The 15,529-nt window shown below is 38.3% G+C and overlaps 1 protein-coding gene across 3 annotated transcripts in view; it reads right to left on the bottom strand.

The window, feature by feature from the left end:
- Positions 1 to 15,529, bottom strand: part of SUCO (SUN domain containing ossification factor) — a 38,813-nt gene that overhangs the window by 14,184 nt on the left and 9,100 nt on the right. For all 3 annotated transcript variants that reach the window (XM_032696582.1, XM_032696581.1, XM_032696583.1), the window contains exons 2-11: positions 12,936 to 13,044; positions 10,550 to 10,651; positions 9,119 to 9,264; positions 5,794 to 5,934; positions 5,474 to 5,624; positions 4,035 to 4,155; positions 3,678 to 3,802; positions 3,121 to 3,188; positions 2,364 to 2,471; positions 1,589 to 1,694 (exon numbers count right to left, since the gene is read on the bottom strand). In XM_032696582.1, coding sequence (XP_032552473.1) covers positions 1,589 to 1,694; positions 2,364 to 2,471; positions 3,121 to 3,188; positions 3,678 to 3,802; positions 4,035 to 4,155; positions 5,474 to 5,624; positions 5,794 to 5,934; positions 9,119 to 9,264; positions 10,550 to 10,651; positions 12,936 to 13,044 — 1,177 coding nt within the window. The remainder of the gene's footprint in view (positions 1 to 1,588; positions 1,695 to 2,363; positions 2,472 to 3,120; positions 3,189 to 3,677; positions 3,803 to 4,034; positions 4,156 to 5,473; positions 5,625 to 5,793; positions 5,935 to 9,118; positions 9,265 to 10,549; positions 10,652 to 12,935; positions 13,045 to 15,529) is intronic.

Genomic DNA, 15,529 nt, shown 5'->3' on the forward strand with positions numbered 1-15,529 from the left:
TTTTTCAAGGCAGCATGATTGAAGACAGAATACTGAAGCGTGTTAAATGTTCTAAGTGTATTTTTTTTTCCCTTAAAGAGCACAGACTACAGAAAGTGACTCAAGAGGAAAAATAACCCCACATAGCATGCATTTGTGTACTGCTGCTGCTTCAAATTCAGCATAACATGCTTCAGTTTATAGAAGCACGACTGGAGAAACAGAGCATCTGATGACAGACTTGGAAGCTTCAGTTGTCTGTGTATTTCTACTGCCACATTGACTACACACTGGTATTTATTTAATCTGAATTAATTTGCAAGTGTAGAATACATTTATGAAGCTATTACATAGACATGTAGACACTACCACTGAAGGACTGTAATGATCTAAAAGTGAGACCAACTATTCCCATAAAAGCACTCTTACAAAAAAATTTCAATTGTTTTTGATAAAAGTTCAGTAGGCCACATCAAAAAATTAAAACTTCTTTGAAAAATTTTTGGACTCTTCTGTAGACTACACCCTCAGAACTTGAACATTTTACCATGCTATGTTATTCAAGGCAGAGCACTGTATCCACCAAGGGATTAAGTGCTGAAGCATCTACTGGAATTCTGGATCTTCAGTGACAAGCAAGATTCCAGCTACCTTGAGGCATTAATTCAGCCAGAAAACAGAATTAAAAATAATTGAAATCTTTATTCTGTGACTCATGCAGAATTTCTGGGTATAGAAGTTAAACAACTATCATTCATAGCTGCTTCTTCAAGAAAGCACAAAGCGTAATTCAGTAGCAGAACTACATTTTTTTTTTGGCAGCACCATAATTGGCAGACAAACACATCACTGGAGAGGACCTAAAAGGTCTATATTTTATTTGAATGTAAACCTCCACTACATCCCCATATTTTCACAAAAGCTTTTATCCCTGTTCAAGTACCATATTAATTATTTATGGAGTTTTATTCTCTTTGAGTCTCCTGAATAAATGCAAGCTATTTTGAAGGTGGAGATATCACAGCAATGCCCCAGTAGCAGTGAGCTTAAATAATTTGCCTGAGTCAGAATTATGAGCAACTGCAAAACTGCACTTTGAATCTATTGATGAGAATCAAGATGCAAACATTTAGTTTTTCAGGTTCACTTAAAACTGTACAGCAGAATAAAATACAAAAATATCACGAAAGACACATATTCTGATCTGTGCTCCAGGGAGTGAGACAGTACATATGTACGTGTATAAAGCAGGTACAGCCAAGAGACAAAATAGGTTGAGATTCTTCTAATCTTGCATTCAGGGGACAGTTGGTTAAGTCAAATAGAATAGAACATTGTCTGGATTTTTCTTCATTCAGCTATCAGCTAAGTATGCACTCGGACACAAGGCAATAGGTGCCTCCCAAGATCCTCTCAGTTACCATTTTGAGGCAGGTCAGAGGCTTGTGACTGTACACAGCCCATACCACTGGGGCCACTAATGAACCCAGGGCAACTAATGGGAAGGCAGGCTTGGATAACACATTTCTCTGGATGCTGTTACACAGGGTAAGCCCAGCAAACCCTTCCATCCCTGACAAGCATGGATGCTTCTGCAGTATTAAGTTACCTTAACATATTTTGCATACATCTGTTCATCCAGAGGAAAGCTTTGGACATTTCTCTCATCTCTGGCATGGAAAGTACCTAATTTAATCCATTTGTTTGTTGGATACCTAGAAAGGAAACAATGAAGTCAGCTAATGAAATGCAAGAACACAGTGTTTACAGACATTTGCTGAGGTTTCCCCAAACGCCTTTCCAGAGAAGGAATAATTTTTTCTTTCCAGTTGCACAGTAACAGCAATGTGTTTTTTATGGAAGGAAGAGCTGCAAGATAAAGTAGTCCCAGCACAGAAACTCAGCAGCACCTCTTCACATACTTAAAACAGTGTGCAAGCCCCCGAAGGACAAAACCCTACACTTGATCCAATTACTGAAACTCAGCCAGTCTACAATAAAGTATCTGGAACTGAAAAAAAGCCACCTCACACGAACAGTGAAGAACACAACATCTAAGTGACAGGTTGTAAATACTGTTGTAAGCAAGCAGTAAAAACTGTGAGCAAAGCAGAGTTAGAACTACACAACAGACCAAGTGCTGAAAGTCCAAATCTATGTGCTTCAAGCACCCAAAAAGAAACTGAGTTTTTAATTTTTAAGTAGGCAAAGGAAAAAAAAATGCTAAATTGATAAAATATATACACACACGAAGAAAATCCATGTAATTTCACAAAACATTACACTTTGCATAATAACAGGCATGCACAGACCATGTTCTTTGAAGCCTTGTATCTAATAATTATTGCATTTTTCATTCAGAAGGGTAAATTTAGATAACATACCTGTCACTAATTGACACCAGAAAGTCTTTAGGAGTGGAAGAGAATAATTCATGATTTGCAATGTCAAACTGCTTTACTTGGACTGGTTCACAGAGCTCAACAACAAACCTTAAAGACAAAAAGGAAATATTCAAACAAAGGGGGGAAAAAAAAAAAAAAAAGACTTTTCCTTCCACAATTACAATTCTCAGCCCTTTACTCCATCACTGTTGCAAAGCCACAAAAATGCTGTAGAGTAAGAAGGTAACACTTGTTGCTCCCTTCAGAATCACTAGTGATATTTTCCTGAATATCCAGCTTAGTAGCTCTAGATAGCACCTGCAGCTAACAAGAGCTTCATCCATCTTGTACTCAAAGGCATCAAGTCACAGAACTAAAAACTAAGGACAGCAAATATAATTTAAATCACATCTGAAATACCAGCTAGTATATGGTAAATTCTGATCACCTCTCCTAGTTATTTGACAGCTGCAGAAAGAAACCAAAATCTCTACCTAAATACTCACTAACCTTCTGCAAGATTATAATTATGCAAAACCTACAAATAGGAAAGTAAATAAAAATACCACCTTAATATTACTTCTCAATAGCAGAGCTAGATTTCTATGGGAGGCACAATAGAGCATCTTGTGCTAATTCTGTCAAAGTTTCTTACACACCCATTTCAAGCAGCAACATACCAAGGTCAAGTCAGTCCCACAGGATAAACACATTGCCATCACAATGGAAAACTGTAATCATATGAGCAGTAACCTACCAGATTTTAGTACTGCAAGGATTGAGCATATAAAGGTCCATGTTTTCCATCAAAATAGCTGAAGTACTCTGTATAAAGAGGAGGATTAGTGTTTTAAATTGCATGGTAGATACCAACAGAGCACCAAGGATTTCTTCCCACTTTCCAAAAATAACTCTGATATTAGGTATGTGGACTAATAACCAAGTTTCATAACATTCTGAGCAAGATAATATACAGGACACAGTAAATCATACTAATGTGAAGCCATCACAGACTATTTACTATGGTGAGATGTTTAATACAACTTGGCTCAGTTGTTCATTTTCTGTAATAAGTAGACTCTGCTTCCCCTTCTGAATTCACTTAAAAAGACATCAAGTCCTCTATAGCAATCCCTCTTAAAAAAAAGCACAGATCACTATTCCCCTTTTTTATAAATCAAAATCCCAATAAACACAAACATAGGAATAAAAGATGACTTCACAAATCAGTGTTCAGTTTTAAGTGTACTTTGCAGTACTTCCTGCATAACAGTACATTAAAATAATGCACACTGATAATTAGTAAATGCCTACCTTTGCCTCTGGATTCGCTGCCAAGATTTTGGCACCGCACTCTACAGAGGCGTAGTTATTCCTATTTTTCTGGACCTTTTTAGTGGCATGCTGCCCACCAACAGCAGAGGGGTGCATTGACTGACCTAGGAACAAGAAAATATTGCTACTAGAACAAACCATGCAAACAAACAGTATTTTCACTGTCAGTGAGCTTCTGCTCACTGCTTTTATATAATGAAGGCCATTAATTATGTAATTCCAGCAGAAAAATGAAGTTCCAGGCTGCATTCCAAATTGAGACAGTTTCCCTATTCAAATCTAGTACAAGATGAAAGCAGTCTCTATTTAGACCAAACCAATGAATCCTGAACTTACTCTTTTCTTTCTCCACTTCCATGACTTTCTTCTTCCATTCATCAAATGTTGGAATGTCTCCAGGGTCTTTTGGAGTTATTACTGACGTAGGGTCAATTTCTCCTGTTTTCTTAAAGTCTTTCTGCAAAAGAAAGAGCCACCGATTGTGAATATTTTTCAGAACCAACAATGAAAACAAAAATGAACTTCAACAAACAAAGCAAGCTCTCATCAAGTCAAGAGCAGACACATCACTTGCACCCATGTTAACAACTTCGTGCCAAGGTAAGCAAGCTTACAAGCCAGAAAAAACACGGGATGATTTCCTCTTGGAATTACAGATTCTTTCACCAAGGTGATGGCAATTTTTGTGGCTAAAGTAATACATTTTAAGTAAAATTTAAGCATTCTGTCTCAAACACCTGCTTTTCCTTCAAAATTTTTGGCTTTCCTCCCCCTACTAATAAGGAAAGGTTTCCCTGCAGCAAAAATCTTCAAACATAAATTTTGGTCATTGCAGAATTCCAGAGGTCCCCTGGAATTTCTGAACATCTCAGAAGCAGCAGAATGAGATGTTTAAAAATAGTTTCTTTAACATTTAATCAAAGAAATAATATTTTGGATTTGCCTAACAAAGCAGCAACCCTGTTAAACTGAATTTCAAGTCAACTTCTCTGTACAAACACATTTGCAGCACCCCATCAGATGCACAAACAGCTTTGGCTTGACATTTCAAGTGTAGAGGCCATTTTGTAGAAAATGTTTTAAAGTTAGTTCCCAAGATATCAGTGACAGTTTAAATGTGATCCTAAAATAGCAAAAAGCCATGGCCTTGGTCGTTCTTTAGCTATTTAAAAAACATAAGCTTTAGAAAGTGCCTCACAGTAAGAGCATAAAAAAGTCACACAGCTGAGTATAAAAGACCTGTCTAGCTAAATATCCCACTTTAACAGGGGTCAAGTAAGATTCCTGGGACAGAATAAAAACACACCAAACATTCTGTATTTCCTGCAACTGTCATCTTTGCCTCTAGCCATCTGCTTGCTAGTAAGGAACTTCCTGACACTGTCAAGATTCAACCCTCAAGCTTCTTTTCTACAAGCTCACTTGGACCATGCAACTTCCCTACCTGTTTTCTTTTTCAGCCCATATAAAAAAAAAAATTCTGCATCCACAGTGTCCTGTGGGAAGTCCCAGCTTAACCACCTTTACATAAAGAACAGTTCTTCTGGATTCTCCTCCAGATAGTTTTACTTGATTTCCCCAAGTCTTGTATTTGGAAAGACTTGCTAGCTCAGAAAAACTGAGTGCCAGCAGATCAGCCTTGCTGCCCTTTTCTCTCTGTTTTATACAGTGGCAATCAGGAAAGCAATGGATATCACTCATCTTTATCAGTGATGATAACCTAGCAGAGGGCACTGGGCTCCTGTGTGTATTGAGTAAATATCAGCACTGCTTACCTCCCTTTTTAAGTTCTCCGAGGCATTCAGAGCAGATTTTTGCTCATCTGCCCCTTTTTCAGCTACTGAAACTTTCGACTCAAATTCAGATTTTGTCTTCTTTCCCTTGCCATGTGAAGATGATATATTCTCTATATGTTGACCTGCAAGGCTGAAAGTATAAAGAGTATAAGGACCCATAAAAGCAGTCATATGCAATACCACACACAAACACAAATATGTAGATAAGCAAGCACATGCAAATGTTTGCTGCAAGGCCAGGACAGAAAAGAACAACTACCTTTACACTATTCAGACTCACAACCTGTGTGGATACTCACCTCTCTGGTGGACTGACAAAAGAGGAAGGCTCACTCTGAGGGTCAGCCTCAAGTGTCCCACCAATATCACAGTCAGGTTCTGACTGCTCAGCTTCACTAGAGCTGACTACAGGGGTATCAGCACGGGAATTCTCTATTGCACTGAAGGGAAAGAAATAACATGCTTTTTAGCCTTCTGATGATATAAGTAACCCTGACAATCAACCACATAACTAAAGATATTAGAAAGTTTTCATAAAGCAACAGTCTCAGAAATAATTAAGAAATGGATGAAGTATGCTGTACTTAAGGAACTGCATTCTCAGCTGTACCCATGCAAGAAAAGAATTTCCATTTTAGCTTGTTTGTCCCAGAAAGAAACTCAAAACTAGCTTCTCATCTCCCAGAACTCTCATCTAACATTTTACCAAACACTGCAATGGACAATTCTTCCCATCATCATTACAACTAACAACAGGTTCATAGTTATCTGGCTGCCAGCAATTTTCTTTCCCCTTTCAACAAAGGAAAGAAACACAAGATTGAGTTCCCTCACTAATGTTCCCAAGTCAATGGGTGGAAGTCAGAACAGAAGTTGGCTAAAACCAGAGGAGAAAAGGGGTGCTGTAACAATATACAGTAAAGCCAGGCAGACTTCCTTTGCTCTAGGTTCCTTTATTTTTTTCTTCATTAGTGTAATAAAAATCAGGTAACCCAGCAGACCATTATCCAAGCTGTAACAACAGCCCAAACTAGTTGATCTGCCCATTGCTTCACATCCTCTCTCCCAGAAAGGCTCAACACACCACATCAGACAAATCCAGAGGCAAAGATTGGAACGAAAGTCTCCCCGTTTGCTCTTTCGGAATGACAATGGGTGGAGAGAAGAAGATGGACAACTAATAACTTCCAGTTCTGACTGTCCTCTCTTCTCCAGTACAGGAATGACTTTCATATTGCTTTATGCTATAGCCAGATATAAGTCAAAGTTTTATTCTGCCCTCTAAAATTCAACATAAGCTTTCCTTAATGTCAGCAGCAAAGTAGGTTAATCCAATATCATGACAGAGCTGCCAAAACACAAATAGCACGTCAGTGACTTAAAAGGGAATCTTTCTGGTTCTCTGGCTGCTACAATTATCAACAGAAGCAGCTGCAACCAACCCAGGGAGACAATTTTAGTACCTTTCATATGATAAAGTTCCTACAGCATAACACAAAAACCTCATAGACATTCAAGACTTTTTGCTTTGTAGCAAAATCTAACAAACATTATGAATACAAGAATTTATTAGCTACAAACAGGGAGTAGTTTCTCTGAACACCCCAAAAATACCTGCATCTGAGGTGCACAGTTTGGCTCTGCAGGTAAAGCTTCACTAACTGAATAAGGCTGACTACTATACTTAAAGCTGAAAGGCTCCACATATTCTCTGTCTCAGCAGGTAAGTGAAAGTATGAATAATTATCAACTGAATAAAATATGTAACAAGTATGAACTTAAAAATCCCCTGATCTCAGGATGTACCTGACTGGCCCGAGGTAACTAATTTTGGCAAAAGGTGAACCTAGAAGCTGTGGTGTTCCCTCTCCTTTGGATACCTTGATTTGTTAGTAGCTTTACCTTAACTTTTAAAATGCACTACCAAGCTCACTTTGCACAGCAGCTGTCTTTACTTGCAGCCAGAAGGAGCTCAGATAATTTTGCAAGAAGTTTTCCTCAGACTAGGCCCGAGTACAAAAGCTACAGTCAGTGTTGTCCTAAAAAAGGATCCATTACAAAGTAAAAATAGTTTGGAATAAAATTACTTTCAGAATATTTTGACTAAGAGGCTCTGCTGTATTATTAGACCAGTAACACCTGAGGGAGCTGGACTTTGTTACACTGACAGGCCTCAGCATCTAAAACAGGAAAAAATCTGTCTGAAGATAAAAAAATGCAACTGTGTCTTTTTAAAGATCTTGTTTAAATATGGGGTTGGACTACAGCTGTTTAGAATATTAATCTGTACAATAAGAGACCATCCATTACTATTTAAAGCTAAAGTGCAGTTTGAAATATGCATCTCTCCTATATTAATTCTGCCTTTTTTCCCTGAAAATGGTACTGGCATCAGAACACTGCCCAGCATTAACTAATCAATCAGGTGCTCCAAAACAAGTTTCCATTTTCATTCGTTTCATAGGTCAAGTCTTCAGAGTTCCTCACTCCAGTATCCTCAACTGTGACTAACAGTTTTGAACTGTTACCAGATACCAAGCTGAATGTTTAAAAGAAAAAAACATCCTGTCTCTACAACCTGACAACAGTAGGATTTACAACATGTTACAACAAGGAATCACTGCAGTAGTCAACAACAGCTATAAAAATGACAAGCTAAAATGATATTCCAGTTTTGCTTTATAAAAACTGCAAATTTTGGAAGACTTGCAATTAAAGACACTGATGAAGTACCAAAAGGTGCTTAAGCATTAGCCCTGGCAGACTAGGCAAGATCAGTCAGCAAACAAGACTTCCTCACCTTTTCTATGGTAAAGAAACTCAATTTGGTAAAGCAGAAAAACTAGACTCTTAAACCCAAAACACCAAAGACAAGTCTACTTAATTTTTGTCTACCAAAATATTTCATTTTTATCAGCAAATCAGAAGAATGTATTTCCCTCAGCACACATCAGAAAGCCCATCAGAACTCTGTGAAAGTATTGAGAAGTACACACACATGCATTTTCCTACTACAGTTCACATTTGATAGCACAGCATTCCACAAAAGAAGGGACACCACACAAACTCCAGAAGGCTTCCTGCAGCAGAGGTAGTTCTGCAGTACCCTGCTGAGTAGTAGAACTACAAGTGGTCTTGACTGCATTTATATAAAAATTTGCTATTTTGTCAAAAATCTCCTCATATCAGAACTTATTTCAGATTGCTCTGTTTTAAGTTCCAAAATAAAATTCTGCAGAGTTCTTCTTTAACTGAAAGCAGGGGCCATGGCTGAAGCAGTCTCGATGCTTGTTGTCACAGATGGGAAAGCACATTTGTGAAGGGCAGAAATCCTAACGGGAAAGACCTGAGGGCTTTTATAGTACAGATTATCTGAGCACATGGGCTTTTTCTCAAAGTAGCAGCTTAGAAACTGATAATGGCAATAGTATGTCACTTCATGCAAGTACACAACTGTTTATCCACACGCTGAGTAAATGATGACATACTCCATCAGCACTGACACCATAAACCAGCAAAACAATCACATGTAACAGTCTAGTTTTATCCCTACTAAACCTTTTAACAACATCAGAGTAAGTGATAGTCTTGAAGACAAAAACCAACAAAATTTGAAGGGCTTACTTAGGCTGTGAGACTGGAGGTATCTCTGAGGTAGGTGAACTGGAAGTGTTTTCAGTGCTTGCAACTATGCTGGAGGAAGCTTCATTTACATCTGCTGAGGGTGGGTTCACAACTTCGGGCTGGCTTGCTTCACTTATGTCAGTCGACTGTGAAAACATCACAGGTGAACACACATTTTTCAAAACCTGAACAGGAAAAGCATTCATGCAATAACATCTAGTATGGAGTTCTGAAAGTTCAGTAGTTCAGATTTGTCAGAAATAAATTTTCTTTCTTCCTTAAGTGGTGTTCTGTGGTGCTCTGGGATAGTTGCAACACTCTCCCATAGTCTGCAATAACATGTAAAAATATTAACTGAAGCAGGGATGTGCAATCCTGTAGAGATAGTCAGGAGAAAACCAGTTTGAATATTGCAGCAATGGAAATAAACAGTTCTATTTGCATGTTCTATTACAATAAAATCTACTGGTTTCATCCTAAACTAAATTTTGGAGAAGGCTTCCAATTTTATCACTCAAATGGAGGTCCCAAAGTCTTCAGAAGCCTATTCCATGCTGTAACTGAATAAAGAGATTAATCACTTATGGCTTCCAACAGCTTAGTAGTCTTGAGTCTCAGTTATTCTAGGTCTTCAGTTCTCATAAGCCTTTGCAGAGCACACTCAAAATAAGGCTTAGTAAATCTGAAAAAGCATATAACCACTGAAACAGGTCAGATTAAACTCTTGCAGCAACAGAAAATATTATTAAACAAGAGCCTCTTGTCAACTGCTAGATTACTTCAAGCCATCTAACTGAACATGAAGAGGTCTGAAGGCTTTATTATAGAATTACACATCGAAACCATGCATTATGTTTTCTGAAGTATGTCCTATGTATTGTCTTGTAATCTACAAACCAGAAATATATAATCAAATAAACCATCTTTAACAGTGAGCTTTATAACATTTAACACTGAGCACCGGCTTAATGGTATCAATGGCAGATACTACTGAAGCATAACCCTTTTTCCATTTTAAAAAAAGAAATCAAATTGACAGAAGCCAGGAAGGATCAAAGCTAAAATGGACTGCTATGATCACCAAGTCTGATCTCTATAAAAAATACCTCAGTGAGAAGGTTTTTCATATTTTATTTATAAAGAGACGTCTTGAACTGTAACATCCAATTTTAATTTATTTTGGAAAAAGTTTCATTTAGTCAGTACCTACAAGTACTAAATTACTCCTATTACTTATGCACACGGGAAATGCAAGGTCTGTTAGTTCACACATTTTGTCCTTCGCTGGAAACATGAGTCTAACAGCAGTCCTGTGTGCAGGTGAAATGTGATAGATGGTTACTGGGAGCTTTAGACAATCAAAATGAAAGGCTGAAATCCAAGAAGCATTTGAAGAGTGTATGGAGACAGCAAATGAGAGAAAAGTCTTGCCTGGTCAGATTTTGTAAAGTCATTGAGCAGCTCTTCCATAGAGTAACTCTGTGTACTTGAATCTGCCTGCTCAGGCTCCAGTCTGGGACCAGCCTCTTCCCCCTGGAATATCACAGGTACAACAGCTGTAAGTACACAGTAACACAGGCTGCCTATTCTCAGTAAGAGGAGCCACCTCTGATACAGACTGAGTAATACCACCTTTTCCATCATTAAAGTATCAAGAAGTTAAGCTACATTAATCTTCAGAGCTACTGCCCACATATGTTTAAAATCTCACCTGCACAAAGACTATGGCAAGTTAAAAAAACTCAGTTAAATCTTCACTGAAAAGACCATTTTAGCATCGTCTTATATCATTCAGTTTGTCTGCTAAGGAAAGCTCATCATTCTGCTATGACTTCCCATGCTGACAAATCCTCCCTATCTCCTTGCTGCCCAAAAGAGAAGGAATGAAAAATATATCCTAAGATGACTTGCAACCATTAAAAAAATAACACGTGGCACATTTCAGATGCAGGAATCCAATCAGCAGAACGAGAGTAACTGCACAAGTCTGCTGTACCCTTTTAAAGCAACCTTCTCTTTCACAACTAAAAATTTACAGTCAAGTGCAGTGAATTCACAAAGTAAAAAAATACACAGTTGAGGGGAAAAAGTCTTAAAGCCATGAGACTAAAACTAACAAGAATTTACACTTGCCCCTCAAATGTTTTTTTTAAGTTGACTACAAAATAGGAAAGTTATTTTTGAACAATACTTTAAAATACAGCAAGAAATCTGGTAGAAATTTACATCCCCCTTGTTTTATAAGGGCTGTCTAAAACCCTGTGGCCAAATGCTGTAAGTGCTGGAGTTCAGATCCAAAATGGGCTGCTGTGTTACACAACATTACATGACATTAATTTGAGAGAGTTAAGGCATCAAGTAGAAGAGCAGGAGCTACAAACCTGGGTGGGAAAATCTTAGAGACAACAGCTAAGCAATATTTTTCCCCAATCATTATTAGCTCACAGCCTAGTCCCTAAGATGAAATAGCATCAATGGCTTGAAGAGACAACTGATCTAAGGAAAACCAACCAAGGGCTGCAGAACTGCTCTTTTCTGAGCAGGGCAGCTCCAGCAGCCTAATTAGGAGTAACAGACACATGCTTAAGATTTCTCATACACCCCAGAGATTTTCTTTAATGAGTAAAAAGAACAGTGTAATGTATGAGTTTTCACATCTTTGGGTTTAGGTTCAGAAATGTGCTTAACAATGCAGCCACATTAATAGAATGAAAGGAAGAATGCTGGAAAAAAGTAGAAAACATATACCAGTGGCTTCCCAGTGTCAAAACTTACTTGATCTTTCCAGTTTTATTACATCAGTCATTAAACTAAAGCAGAACTTTTTTTTTTTCGGGCAGCCAGAAGAACAGGACTGAATGCTATTTGGCTGCACAAAATACAGCTACCCTAGTTGTTGAAATGCTTAAGAAACCTACAATAATTCAAGGGGTCTTTTTTTTATGGTCAGGCAGCTCCCCACCTGAGTCAACTAGAATGCTCAGCACATATTTTTCAATTTTGATGTGGCATATAAAAGCTTTCTTGGAATGAGGACCACGATTAGCACTACTACAGACTGCTGGAGGATAAAACCAATACATCAATACTACCCATTTTTATCATGGGACTGATTCTTTACCGACATAAGTAAAAAAAATGAAATTACCCTGACTTTCTGATGTGACTCAACAGCTTGGGAACTCACCACACAACTGCAATATGCAGAAATTTGTAATGACTTAATCAGGGTGGGACAATCACACTCAATTTAACCTAAAGTGCTGAGTAATGTAAAAAGGGATCATACCTTGTTTATTATATATTTCACACAAATATTTTAGCTTTGTTAATTATTATTAAACAGGAGGAAAACAAAGTGATAAATACTGACTTAAAACAATTAATCTTAAACCTTCTATTTTGGATAGCAAACATTTGTGCACTGTTTTTAACACAACAAAGAAGTTACTGGCATACCATGGCCTAGATTCATCCAGGCCACCATGTCTGATACTGGTTTCTACAGAGTCACATACTCTCCCTCATGCCCACTTCTTCTAACATCTGCCACCCAAATAAAAAATCTTAAGCCACCAAAACTAGCTTTACTATTTTCTTCCCCCTCCCATCTCAAACTGTTCACTTGTATTGTTGCATAACTGCAACAAACCTGAAGGAGAACAAAAACTTGGGAAGATAACATCCTGGTTCACAGAACAACTGAATACACTAAATATCCTGGCTAAGAAGACACTGTGAATCAATGTGCATGAATCATTTTTTAAAATTCAATATCAAGTCAGACTAAGTAACTAATATGATGTATTCAGCATACCTTTTCCTGGAAATTTTCATCATCATTGGCCAGGGCACAAGCATCACCTGAAGCATATTGCACTGCCGATGGGACACTGTCTTTACAAAAGACATTGCAAACAGGAAGCCTATTAAAAAAAAAAAAAGTCAAAAATCTTAATTGAAAATTAATAAATGACATTTTAGAATTTCCTCAGCATTGTCCACAACCTTTTTTTCAGCTGTTCCCACAATGTGGCTAAAAAATACGCATATACAGTTCATAGATACCCATAAAATCCATTGGAGGACTTCACTTCAAGAGAATAGCAAGAGAAACCACAACAAATGCAGCGCTTCCAAAACACAAAACTATCAGCAAAACAGTTACTGGGGTGTTACTATGTCACAAAGTGGAAGCTGACACAAATTAGTTAAGTTACTGAAAGTTAGAAACATTGAATCAACTTCATCCTTTGTCACACAGCAATGGGCTATTTCTAGCAATGATTACTGCTAAGAAAAAACTAAAACCACGGACTAAAAAAAAAAAAAAAGCTCCTTATTTCCCTGCACAGACCATACCTGAGAAAATTCTGCACACTCAGCATTATCAAGTACATTTAAAAAAATTAGAGAAAATAAGTACACTAAAGGCCTATGCAAAAACCAATGAAAATGTACAGACAAGAGGCAAACGAGGTGCTGGCTTCAGCTACAACCTCCAGAGACATTTGTTTTGAACCTGCAGTTCTGAACAGCTTTGCTGTGCAGTAGAAATGGATTTATTTCTGTAGAAAAGCAGCCATCATCTATACAAACACCTGTACCAGAACAGCATCTTTTGTTGCTTAGAGTACACGATCCTTTCACATCCTAAACCAGCATCTGAACAGCAGAACCACCAGGCTTGGAGGCCCAAAGGCCTTCATGCTGACTTCAGGGGAGGCCAGCAGAACACTGTGCAAACTGAGCTTTCAGTGGAGTTCTCATCAACACCTGAACATCAGTCACCTGCCACCTTAAAGACAAACATTTTTCATTCAGGAAATACTGTTCACATAACAGCCAGGTGAATTCACACAAACATCCTGGAAAAAAAGGACAGAGGAGGAGACAGGTCTATAGCATAGAAAAATCTGGATACAGCACCTTAGTTAGAACAGTAAGATCATTAGTAGGTCATGATTTGCTTACACAGCTGGGATCATTCTAGTGCTAAGAATTTGAACTACCACCTTTCTTAAGGGCTTGAATATTAACTTTATTGGGAAACATATGCAGCATAGACTCCTCCATCAAGGAGGAACCCATGCAGCAACAGACCACAGCCAAGTGCAAAATTTAAAAACAGTTTAATGCATATATACATATATGCACACACAGGGGGAGCACCACTTCTCCAGGTTACAATCACAAAAATCGAACTTTTCTTGTGGAGATACAACCCTATTGCTCCTCTTTCACCTGCATCAGCAAGGACTGTCAGCAGGTACCAGCCACTAAATGCACAGCTCTCACCATCAGGAGAGCAGAAGACAGACAAGGAATTTGTGGGATCTGACACACTATTCTGGAGGCAGGCAAATAAGGTGCCCAGGTCAGTCTCAGCCCCAGATCACCTCAGTAATTTCTCTTATCTTTGAGGCAGTAGCTTTCCTCTATGCTAAATGAAAGCCTTCGAGTCAGGCAGAAGCAGTTGCAGTTACCAGAAAATAAAGAACTGAATATAAGGGTTTGATATCGTAGCGGGTACAATGTCTCACATATCCACTGAGAATGACGTATATGCTTCTCACACATCAGCAAGACAAGAGGGCACGGTCTCAAGTTGTGCCAGGGGAGGTTTAGGTTAGATATTAGAAAGAATTTCTTTACAGAGAGGGTGGTCAGACATTGGAATGGGCTGCCCAGGGAAGTAGTGGATTCTCCATCCCCGGAGATTTTTAAAAAGAGACTGGATGTGGCATCAGTGCCATGGTCTGGTAACTGCAGCAGTAGTGGATCAAGGGTTGGACTTGATGATCTCGGAGGTCCCTTCCAACCCAGTTGATTCTATGATTCTATCTTAAATTCCCATCCCCTCATGTAGTTACTTGTTTGTATTAAGTTTTCCATCAAACCTCTGTCTTATCTTAAGCACAGGATGCACATTTAAGAGAAGGAAAGAAATGTTACCAGACTTTCACGGCCTTACTACCTAGCTCTCACTTGGAAAAATCAGTTATGCAAATACTTTGAGCCATTTATATTTCTAAAAATTAGTTTCCATCATTTCACGGCGAAATTTTCTCATGCTCTTCATTCCAGTACCTCTGATCTCTCCTTCCAGATATAACAACTCCTTGGTTCTTCATAAAAAATACAACAGAAAAATCAAAAATTACACAGGACATACTGCAGCTCATCCCACCCTGTCACTACACACACACACACATGCACATCCATTTCCTATTTTGCTTCCACTAAGGGGGGCATCTCCGGTGAGCTGCACAGAACAACATGAAGACCTTCAGTGCAGAAAAGGAAAGGTATCACTGCCTGTGAATCAGCATTTTCAAACACAAGGTATATTTTCACAAAAGCATGAATAACTACTTCAGTGCTTGTACTCACAAAAAGCACTCAGCACAA

The sequence above is a fragment of the Chiroxiphia lanceolata genome, chromosome 9 (assembly GCF_009829145.1).
Source record: "Chiroxiphia lanceolata isolate bChiLan1 chromosome 9, bChiLan1.pri, whole genome shotgun sequence".
NCBI lineage: Eukaryota > Metazoa > Chordata > Aves > Passeriformes > Pipridae > Chiroxiphia > Chiroxiphia lanceolata.